Source organism: Eimeria maxima, genomic scaffold, assembly GCF_000499605.1.
Source record: "Eimeria maxima Weybridge genomic scaffold, Emw_scaff859, whole genome shotgun sequence".
Classification (NCBI taxonomy): Eukaryota; Apicomplexa; class Conoidasida; order Eucoccidiorida; family Eimeriidae; genus Eimeria; species Eimeria maxima.
In genome coordinates this window covers 1-11,750 of record NW_013566816.1, presented here as the reverse complement: position 1 = coordinate 11,750, position 11,750 = coordinate 1, and the positions used below count along the sequence as shown (strand labels likewise).

Genomic DNA, 11,750 nt, shown 5'->3' with positions numbered 1-11,750 from the left:
CATACTCGTGTGTATGCACACCGTGTATACACTGCTAGTAGCAGGAGCAGCAGCAGCAGTAACAGCAGCAGCAGCAGCAGTAACAGCAGCAGCAACAACAGTAGCAGCAGCAACATCCAGCGGATTATTCTGTTTAATATATGTTCTTTTCCCTATGTTACGATACATATTTGGGGTGTATGTACACCTCAATTGCATGCATACACTGCAGCATTAATTAGTTATTGCTCTGGTGTACATACACCTGAGGAAGTGTTTTGTGTCTCCTTTGTCTCCTCTTTTTCTTCTTTTTTCTCTCCTTAGTGGAGGCAGTTACTAAACAGCAGCAGAGTTGGGCGTAAAGGCACTAAGCAGCAGGGCAGCAGCAGTTGCTGCTGCTGCTGCTGCTGCTGCTGCAGATGCTGCATGGCTTCCGGTTTGGCGGTTTGCCGTGTAGGAACGCAGCTACCCTGCAGGCGAGCTGCTAGCTAGCCACATATCCAGCTATCCAGCTAGCCAGCTACACAGCCAGCTGGCTACCAAGCCAGCTAGCTAGCTAGCTAGGCCCTCAGTGCATGCATAATACTGCCTATATTTACGGTGTCTCTGCACCGTAGCTGCGCAGACGAAGGTCCTAGCTGTTGCCTGCTGCTGCTGCAGCTTCTGCTGCTGCTACTGCTGCTGCTGCTCTTGCTGCTGCATTATGGTCCACTCCCTCCATCAGCAGCTAGAACTGGCGGAGTGTCTGCTGCGGCTGTTGCTGCTGAACGTAGGGTTGCTGCTGTGGCTGCTGATGCTGCAAGTAGGGCTGCTGCTGCATGTAGGGCTGCTGCTGCGGCTGCTGCTGCTGTATATAGGGTTGTTGCTGCTGCAGCTGCATGTAGGGCTGCTGCTGCATATATGCCTGCTGCTGTGGCTGCCCTATAGACGCAGCTTGCTGCTGCGGCGGCGCTGGGTAAGGGGGCGGCTGCGGTGGCCTAGGGATCTGGTTAAACTGAGAGGGCTGGTGCTGCTGCTGCTGCATATACTGCTGCGGATGCTGCATGTACTGCGGCTGTTGCTGCATATAGTGCTGCTGCTGCTGCTGGCATGCGGGTTGAAAGGCTGGTGGAGGAGGGGGAGGAGGAATTGCTGCATGTGGCATGTGGGGTTGCTGCAGTTGCTGCTGCTGCTGCTGCTGCCATGGTGGCAGAGATGAAGGCACTTGGGCACCACCCAGCTCCTGCTGCTGCTGCTGCTGCTGCTGCTGCTGGTTCCTTCCCCTGCGAGATCGACTTCGTTTGCCTTGCTGCTGCTGTTCTGTTTGCTGCTGATTACGGGCGGCGCCTTGCGGCGAGTTGAACTGCTGGTGCTGTTGCTGAGCTGCCTTCCCCTTGCGCTGCTGCCGTTGTGGCTGCTGCTGCTGCTGCTGCTGCTGCTCTTGCTGTTGCATCTCCCCTTCATCCTCTGAATCATCTTCCCAACCATCTCCATCCTCTGGGCGGCCGCTAAAGGGGCCGCTCCTGCAACACAGAAGCACACAAGCAAAGCGTTGCCTGCTGCTGCTGCTGCTGCTGTTGCTGCTGCTGCTCCGGCTGCTGCTGCTGCTGGCTCAAGCAGCAACTAACCTGAAGTGCAGGTAGTCGAGAGCCTTGCCCTGCTGGTCCATCAAAAATGATGCATGCGCTACGTCACATAGCACCGGCACACCCTGCAGCAGAAGCAAAAGGAGCAGCAGCAGCAGTAGCTGCAGCAGGAGCAGTAGTTGCTGCAGCGACAGTACCAGCAACCGTAGCAGCTGCAGTAGTAGTACTAGCGGCAGCACCAGCAGTAGCAGAACAGCAGTGGGGCAAGAGATAACAGACAGGAGACAGGAGGTAGGAAACAAAGGAAAAGAGACATGAGACAGGGGACGAGATATAATAGACATAAGACAGGAGACAAGGGAGAGGAGACGAGAGACAAGAGACACAAGAAGAGACAAACAAGACAAGAGAGACAAAGACAAGAAAAAGAAGGAAGATAATACATACTGGCTTTATGCTGTTTGCTGCTGCTGCTAACACCGCCGGCTGTACGTACACCACATAAAAGGGAGAGGCAGTTGGACCGAAGGTATCCGCCACCTGCAGCAGCAAAACAGACACACCTAGCTGGCTAGCTATTGAGCTAGCTAGTTAGGTAGCTAGCTAGTCAACTAGCTAGGTAGACAGCTAGCTAGGTGGGCAGCTAGCTAGCTAGCTAAAAGGATATTAGCTGGAGGGGGACACACAACTCCCAATATGCGGCGATCCTCAAGACACACAACAGAGCCAAGATCCATCGGGTTCGAGCCCTAAAACAATAACAGCAGCAGCAGCAGCAGCAGCGAAAGCAGCAGCAGCAGCACATCAAGGGGGATATATAATGAAAGGGTTTATATGCATATCTGTTTCCTCCTCCCCTTATGTAGCTCTCTGTCTCTCTGTGCCCTAGGGTTTAGGGTTTTAGGGTTGTTAGGGTTTAGGGTTTAGAGTTTTAGGGTTTAGGGTTTTAGGGTTTAGGGTTTTGCTGCTGCTGCTGCACCTGTTGCGCCTTTACACAAATAACTTCTCCTATAATAGATTCAACTTGCCCGCACTGCAGCAGCTCTCCTCCCTCAGGTACAAACTCGGGCAAGCCCGCCACCTCTATCGGCTGCAGCAGCAGCAGCAGCAGCAGCAGCAGCAGATGCAGCAGCAGCAGATCACATGCAGATGCAACAGTAGTAAAGCAATACTAAGTGCAACCATGGATGCAGCAGCAGCGCTGCTGCTGCTGCTGCTGCTGCTGCTGCGGTTGCTGCGGGGGAAGCAAGTTGCTAGAAAAAGGGGCAGCAACAGCACTGCCGGCACACTAACAGCAGCAATAACAGCAGCAGCAACAACAGCAGCAACAGCAGCAACTAACTTGTATGAGTGAGCGCAGGTCTTGCTTTGTGGCACCACCACCTTCCTCCTCATCGCTGCAGCAATCTGCTTCCATAGCATCCCCTGCTGCTGCTGCTGTTCCTGCTGGAGCAGCATCTGCTGCTGCAGCTTCTGCTGCTGCTGCTTCCGGTTTTCCCTCTGTAGAATCCCACTGTTTCAGCAACTGCCGCTGCTGCTCAAGCTGTCCCGCTGCTGCTAGGCCAGTGCGTCCTGACGGTGCTGCTGCTGCTGCTCCCTTCTTGCTACGGGGAACCTGTTCACCTTCGCTGTCGCTGCTGTCGCTGCTGCTGCTGCTGGTGCTGCTGCTGCGGTGGATAGCAGCAGCACGAGGCCGCTGTAGCAGTTTTGGGTCGACGGGGTCAGCCAGCTGTAGTTGCTGCAGCAGCAACGTCTCCGCCTGCACACAAACAGCAGCAGCAGCACAACAGCAGCATCCAGAAGCAGCTACCAGTAAGACACGCAGGAGGAGCGCAGACAACACCGCAGCCAGCAGCAGAAGGAGCAGCAGCAACAACAGCAGCAACAACAGCAGTAGTAGCAACAGCAGCAGACCTGCGCCACATGGGCTGCAACAAGAAGATCATCCATTTCTGTCTCTCCATCAATTACAATTTCCCTTTGTAATGCTTCATGCAGGTTGGTGCAGCTACTGCTGGAGCCGCTGCCGCTGCTGCTGCTGCTGCTGCTGCTGCTGAGGCTGCTTGCCGCTGGAAGGGTAGCATCTGCGCTCGGTGATGCTGCTGCTGTTGCGTCCGGCAAAGTTGTTGCTACGGAAGCAGATGCGGCTGTCTTCAGCCCTTCTGCACGTGGAGCTGCTGGTTGAGCTGCTGGTGGAGCTGCTGCTGCTGATCGTGGAGCTGCTGCTGCTGCTAGCATCGTTCCTTGTCCTCCTGAGGGAGAGTGAAAAGAGTACCCTGCAGTCGCTCCTACCGATAAGGATGCAGCTGCATGTGGAGCAGCAGCTGTTGCTGTTGCTGCCTCTGGACCTGCAGCAGCAGCCGTATCCTGGCAAGCAGCTCGCTGATGCCCAGCAGGCGATATCTCAACTGTTTCTGCATCGGCTGTTTCCGCCGCTGCTGCAGGAGGAGGAGCAGCAGCAGATGCGGAATCGATTTCTAGAGGCGATCCTACTCTGTGACCTCCTGCTGCCGCGAAGGCTGCAGCAGCTGCTGCAGCAACACCAGCTGGATCTGCAGAAGCAGATGGACAGTTCGACGTAGAGGCAAGAATGGAGCCCACAGCAGCAGCAGCAACGGTTTGCTGCTGGTGCTGCGCTACTGGGTCGTGCTGCTGTGGCAGCATCGTCTGAGGCCCCTGGGCCTTGAGGGGACTCTTCCTGTGAATGGCAGAATATAGAGGGAGTTTAGGGCTTGCCTTCAGGGTAAGGAGAAAGGAAAAGCCGCAAAACACTTGCTATTGTTGCTGCATTTGCACTTTAGCAGCAGCAGCAGCAACAGCTGTTGTTGAGCCGGTGGGCCCCGGGCCTCCCTGCGGCCCCACAGCAAGAAGACAGATGAGTAGTATCTGCGGTATATTTCTGATGTTTTATCATTAATTACAACTGAAATATTCAAATGTAGGAAGGGGACCGTGTAAAACACAAACTGGACCTCTAGGATTCCCGGCTGCTTCCTGCTGCTGCAAGGGACAGAGATAGGGACAGAACGACTCTGCTGCTAGCACAAGGACCATCGAAAGGCTTTATTCTGTAGGGCCCCTCTTACTGTTGTTTCAGTAACCCTAAAACGCCAGGCGTAGGCACACCAGAAACAGCAGCAGCACCACCGGTGTGGGGGAGAGTTAGCTGCAAATGAACCAATTTGCTTCATGCATACTATAAGACTACATCGAAGACCAGCTGACCTTCCTTCTAGTTTTCAAATGTCCTAGTCAAGGATACATGTGTCTATGAAGGTAGGAGAGAGAGGGAAGCCAAACATGCATTACAAAGGAGCTCGCTGCTCGTAGCATAGTGTACCAGGCTTTGGCAAGAACGTCTAAAGTTGGATGATATGAAGGTCAGTTGCTCCTCCAATCACTCTTGTAAATATATATGAAGCAAATTGACGGTTTGGCTGCTCACTTTCCCCCACACTGCTGCTGCTCTAGCTGGTGTGCTTACTTCTGGGACTGTCTTGTACCTTAAGTTGCAGCAAGGTGTTTTAGACTGGTGGCATAGCGCTTCCTCCTCCGCAGGAGTGGCTTCTTGGGCAGCTGCTCTCAAGTCGCCTAGAGATTGGAAAGGGGGGTAAGCTACTTAGAGGAGCTCGCACTTCAAGCCTTTTTGGCTGTGTTGTCGATCGTAATAGTCCGCAGATATGGTTGAGGATTCCTCCTACACATCATAGCACCGCATGGTTTACGGAGTCAGGTGAAAGCAACGAATCAGATCTCCTCAGCAAGACGGCCTGTAGGGCAGCAGCAAGCCGCCGTTTTGGGGAGCGAGTTCGGTAGAAATGAATTTGCTTTGAAAAACATATATACACTGTTCTCCTACCCACCTACGGATGAACCCACATTACAAGGCTTGCCGGAAGGATTCCATACTCTGGATGAGCTCCTAGAAAATAATACCGTTGCTTTAGATGTACCCACCATTGTCGTGCCTCCCCTTCTTACAATGATAGAGCAAATTATCAGCTGGTGGCTTTTTTGTGCTTAGTGGCGGGGAAGATGAATTTCTAGGGAAGAGAGCAACTTCTCCACTGCTCCTGTACCACGGCGGCCCTCAAATATGAATGACCGGCAAAGGCGAAAGCATTCTTCACGAATTGATTTTGCTGTAGAAGTATTTCCCGTTGGCTGGGATACAAAAATCGCATCTTGTTCAACTCAGTGAGGCACCCAACCGTCTGCCGCCTTCCCAGTGCAGGAAAGGTCCTGATTAATATCAATCATAAACGATAAGTGCAGGACTGATATTTGACGAATACTTTCCATTCGAGAGGAATGTTTTATGCATATATACATATTTCTTGACACCTTCAGTTTTGCTCACTGCTGCGCAGCAGGCCAAACTGCTGCTGAGAGTGATATTAGTGGCTTTCACCTGCCCTTGGGAACAAACCGGTGCTATCAATTATATCTGGAAACCTCGACCAATCCAGGCCAAGCCGCAATAGACCTAAGAAAACGGCAGGAGCTTTCCCAAGGAGCTAACCTCCTTTTCCAGTTTCCAGGGGACTTGAGAGCACCGGCCCAAACGTATGACTCTCTAGAAGCGGAGGAACCCTTCCCAGGAGGTTGAGACTCAGAACGTAGCTCCAGACAAACACGATTCCAGTGCACTGGGAAGTTGTTCAGATGTGCTGAGCAAATCAAACGCCCATCGCTTGGCACTTTCCTGTTGTCACTATCTCGGTTGTGCTACAGCGTTACTCGAGAACATGGAGTTTACTGGACGGCGAACAGCAGCAGTCAGCAGATGTCATGACACTGAAACTACGGACGTGTGTTGGAATTGGCTGACAGCATTTTAAAAATGCTGTAACACATTTTACATCGACTGCAGTACCATCCATACACCCGAATGCTGTTAAAAAAGTTGGCCTATCAGGAGCGAAACAGCGTTGTTTCCAATATATCATCCCAACCCTCAGCCGCGATGAGACGAACAAATTCCCATAGGAACTCGTGAAACAGACTGTTTCATGCAAGTGCTTCCCGAGTCCACGTGAAAAACACCAAGTAACTCTATACATTAATTTTGTTATATTCCTTTCCACGAATTCAGAGGGGGGGTGATGGCGGAATTTTTACCTAGCAGAATTCTTCAAAGTGGCTTGATTCCCTCCCTTGAGTAGAACGTGGAATATAACAGTGCATTCTTCCATCGCTCTCGGGTACGCGTGGTCTACACTGAGACACAGGCACTGGCGCAACCTTACTTGGCTGTAGGGATCCATCTCCGTATGTCCGCAGCCTCACAATTTTCCATATCTCAGGGGCACGAGGATAAGAGAGGACTGCACGGGACCCCCAAGCTAGAAATTATAACAAACGGCATCCAGCAAATACTTTTAGAGTAAGCGGCATGGGTTTGGTGGTTTCCCGCTTCCTCCCAAGCATGCTGGAGGGCCGACTGCCGAAACCAGCACTCGCTGTACGGACGGTAGGATCTGTGGCTGTGTCGTTGTCTGGTGAATAGGTTGGCCTACATCGTCAGATTACCCTTAGCCTGGAGATTCCACGGCGATTCCACCATACACTTAATTTTGGCTTCCTATACCGTCCAGGCAGATCACCGAAATACCCTCGAAGTTGGCCTGCAAAGTGTCAGCACCATCTTGGTGAGGATGCACAACTGTACTAGTAATGCATCTTGAACAATCGTGAAGTAACTCATAGAGCAGAAGAAAGCGAGAATACTACCAGGCGAACGCGGAGCTGAGTGTGTCCCTGAGGGTGGTGTGGGCGAAGCCCTCGCAGACATCTACAGGTAATCAATGATTTGTTGGCAACTACAGTAAGCATGGGGGTCAACAGTGCACCTCAAGGTTTGGACCCGTCTATTCGGTAATCGTTACCGGTTCACACTGCATGAGGCCCCAAAACTTCTCATTTTATGTGCATTAACCTGCTAACATCTCTTCTGACTGTGGTCTAGTTTCCCCATTCTACTTACAGCCAGCATTTTTCCATCCTGAGTACAGCAGGTCCTCTCCTCTGAACAGCCTGGCACATCAGCCCGTGCGGCAAATCCAGCGAGTGAAATTGACAGTATCACAGACTATAGTACGGGTGAGTTCAACCTTATTTTGCAGATCCGGAAATACACTTTTGAACAGCCCAAGCAACACCAGGTCTCCAACAGCTTCGGCTGGCTGCCTGGGTGCTTGATGCGGTGCTGCACGGACTTGAGCGGAGCACCAGGAGCACCACAAGGCCATCTTAACAGTGAAGCCACATGTGGGGTTAGTAAGCCAATACAACCATCCCCAGGTTCGAGATTGGTCCAGGAGGACGTGCTGCTTGCTTAAAAATGGCTAAGGGTGGTGGAGTGGTGTTGGAGCGGGGACAGATGTAGCATGTGGGATGTTGGCAAGGCTGCCTGATGTGCTCACGTGGACCATTACCCGTCCCTCATAGATAAACAATAAGCACTATAACGTACATGATAGCTGTTTACAGTGTGTACGCGCACATCCAAGAAGGCTTGTTTATCCTTGAATGCAGGGCTGCACCCATTGAACTCATGCAGGCAAGCTCCCCTCCAGCAGCTTCAGCCGCTTGATCTGCCGAGCTCATGACGCCTGGAGACTCGGGAGGGATTTCACTTGCAGTTCAGTAAGTCTCATCGAAAGTATTTTGGTTCCATTTCAGCGTAGAGTACTTCACCGATAGGCTCCAGGACCCCTGTTACACATCCTACTTCCGTGAGCGTTTAGTACAAATACCGAATACATGTTCATGTGATAATTGCTAACAGGATATTTTGCAAGAATTACCGAATCATCTGCACAGAGACTTGACTACAGAAAACCACCCAACCTGGCATGCCGAACACACAGAGCCGATTAATAGTCGGAATGTATAGAGTCATATGTTAGCAAAGAATGCTTCACCTTACCCATCACGTATTTTTTCATAATATAGGGTAAACATTTCCACCAATGAAGTTGAAATATAAAAGCTACTTACATATGCAGCCATCTTCAGCGGGGACTCGAGTGCACCAAATCCCATTGGAAGCAATCTCCCAACGGGCCAGGGGCGATCAGGGTTTAGGTTCCCAAGAATCATCTTTCACACATCCAAAGTGGACTTTCACTTGCATTATTTTGCAGCATACTGCGAACTCATTAATTCTCTCATTTCCTCTCAGATATGTTCTCCTCCTCTTTGCTTTTGGCTGCCTTCGTGGCACTTCCAGCGGCGGTGACTGCGAGCCCAGTCGACCCCGCTCCTCTTCCCGACACGAATGTAACTTCCCAAGAGGGTGAAGCCCTCGTAGTGGATGGAACTCCCTCCGCACTAGCCCAGGCATGGGGACGCAAGAAGGTGGTGCCCATAGCGGTTGGTTTGTTTGCTGCCACGGTAATTTCCGCGCTGCTGCTACTTCTGGGCTACCAGAAACTGAAAGGCAAAAAGAAGCTGAAGGATGACACTAAAGGTTCAGACGTAGACAAAGTAAATCATTGCTGACAAATTTATACGTCAAAATATTGGCGCACGGAGTAGTAAATGCATGCCTGCGGAGTAGTGGGTAATGGATATGTTCGAAGGGGACACTTGAACTAAAGCCTTTCGGCACAGGCTGTGACTACAGAGGAATTACCTAAGGTGTGAGCTGGATTTACCAAGGGAGAAGCCCGGACGTACGTGTAACTCCTCAAGAGTCCACCGTCGGAAATCCGTTGAGTCCCCATGCTGAATGGCTTTTAGTTGTATTCATGGAGGCTTACGTACAATTCGATTGCCTTCTTCGGCAGTTGTAAGGTGATACTGCGGATGCAGCTTTAGTGGACTATTTGCACAACGACACAGCGTCTGTTGAGTACATATAACCGTCGCCTACGCGATAGCCACAATCGAGGTAGCGATATCCAAGATGTCAGGGGGTTTTCGTTTTTCGTCTGACGAAGGTACCTTTATATTGTTGCAACCTGATTTTGATTGCGCCTATACTGCGCAAGATAAGTGGGTGTAGCTAAGTTAAATTGCCAGCTCGTGAAACTTTTTCACATGGATTATTTGAGCCTTTGGGCTGTGCCTCCTTTTTGAATTTGTGGAATGGAATATACCAAAATTAAAGTATCGACCAACTTGCTACTCTTTAATGCGGACGTTCTTGGCACCATCATGAGAGCTTCGTCCGTTTGTCTTATTCTAACGGGATTTTGATCGTCCGTTTGCGGCTGAGGTTTGTGGGCCTGGTATTGGCATGGACGTCGTGCGCCTCCTGATCGGTCAGTAACCTTCACACGCGCGTCAAGTGCTACTTTTACATATTATACCGAGCGAGGAATTCGAATCCTGTAAAGTGCGAGCGTTCCACGAGCTTTGGTCTAGCTGATTCGTGAATCACTTAGATTCAAACACTAGATTTGCTTCCCATAGTTTGGTTGCAAGCCAACCATAGCCAACGGTCGCGAAGGTGACGTGATGTACGTAGGTACGAACACACTGAAGAACCGTATGTGTCGGCTCTGCGGCCTCATTTGAGCGTGGCTCTGGGCCCCCTGCTGCTGTTGTGTTAAATCTTAAGAGAGCTCATGTTTGTCCACGCATATGCAACTGACTTGCCGGGCTCCAACACTGAATGAATGGAGGAGGGTATGGCTGCTTATGGGCTGGCGTGTAGCGGATCGGACTACTCAAGGAAAGGTAGGGAAATGAGTGGATCGTCTTGTTTGCAGTTTACAAGGCTCTTTTCTAATGTCCACTCATTAGGCTGGAACAAATGAAAGCTGCAAACAGGATTAGCCTGCTTAATGTGGCAGTGCTTTAGCGCATGAGGTGAGAGACGTCTTTATGACCAACAGAGTTCGCCCCATACATTACAGAGAAGAGCCATGCTAGATACGTAGCATGTGCTGCTTGTTTGACGTGTACATGGTGGTATTCTGAATTGCCAAGAGACCACACGCAAGCTCCAACGTAGGCTACGATGATGCAGGAAGCCCACACTTTGCAGACAGCTTCGAGAGCGTGCAAATGAGTGGGATTATATCTAAATTTGATTTGAACTCAAAGAGATAGCGCCAAGATGTACCGGGGGCTTGCAAAGTTGTACCAGGCTTGCTACGGGTTTTCGCCAGATCGCCGGGCAAGTGAAAATGCCAAAAGGCGTTTTGCATGTGCTGTCGTGTACTGTGCGTTGAAGCGTTACTGTGCCGCACCGGCATTAGCTCTTACTTTTGAGTTATGTGGGAAGCCTTGGGCTGCCCCATGCCTTGGCTCTGAACATTGCTGAAGCCTTTCATGCGTGTACATTTGGTGGATGTTCTGCGATATGTATAACGGCGCAATGGCTTTGGGAGAGTGCGGAGAGGTCCTACTAAGCAGGCTCAGGTTCATATCACAGGAAGCAGCGTGAGACTGTATGGGTGGCATTGAACTCTTTCCAAAACTTTATACATCCTGCTGGTGTGTGTGGAACTACGGAGCAGCTAGCTTGAGGCGACCAAGATCAGCACGAAGGTCAGCAACGAGAGAATGGTGCACAATGTTGTTTGTATCTCACCCTTCAGTCTGTGACGCAGGTAGTTGGAAATACGGGACCCTGGGGGCCGGCGATAATTAGTCCTACATATGATGTGTCGTCTGGCTTTTACGGACTGGTTTCTCCCCAGACACGGACCATCTGGCACGGTTTCCACTCCATTGGGGTTTTTGCTCTTTGCATTCTGTGGCTGGTCCGGAGGGGGCCATGCGCTACATGAGCACTCTAGAATCCGCTAGGCGAATTTGTTGCGGACACCAAGGACACTGGCTGTTGCATCGAACGATGGGAGTCGCTCTCAAGTGTGGGTTTTCAGTGGTTGGGTTCTCCGTTTGCACTCATCCCCCGGCGTCTGTATGTGCGCATTTTAATCCGTTTGACACACCGGCTGGGGATAGCAATTGCCTTAGCTGCGACATTTCGTTACAGCTGACGCATGGCGACCAGGGAAAGTGCGCAGATAGATGAAATGTGGCACTGACAGATAACAGGGTGGCTCTGATCACGGTCGCATGTTCAAACACCAGACCGATTGGAGCAAATAAGGGCTGTCAAGAGCAGCTTCTTGTGTAAGCATTTGCCACTACATTGGCCAGTTTCGTTGGGTATATCTTGTGTTGTATTATTGAAGCGGCCATGCACGATGGATGACTCAGTATGCTCTGACGTTTTGAGGTGTC

The 11,750-nt window shown here is 51.1% G+C and overlaps 1 protein-coding gene across 1 annotated transcript; it reads right to left on the bottom strand.

The window, feature by feature from the left end:
• Positions 1-706: 706 nt before the first annotated feature.
• On the bottom strand, positions 707-4,208 carry EMWEY_00044510 (hypothetical protein, conserved; the record flags this gene model as incomplete). Its single annotated transcript, XM_013482936.1, has 5 exons — positions 707-1,481; positions 1,587-1,669; positions 1,992-2,084; positions 2,887-3,303; positions 3,459-4,208. The coding sequence occupies 5 exons, from the start codon at positions 4,206-4,208 to the stop codon at positions 707-709; spliced, it is 2,118 nt and encodes a 705-aa protein (XP_013338390.1).
• Positions 4,209-11,750: the final 7,542 nt, after the last annotated feature.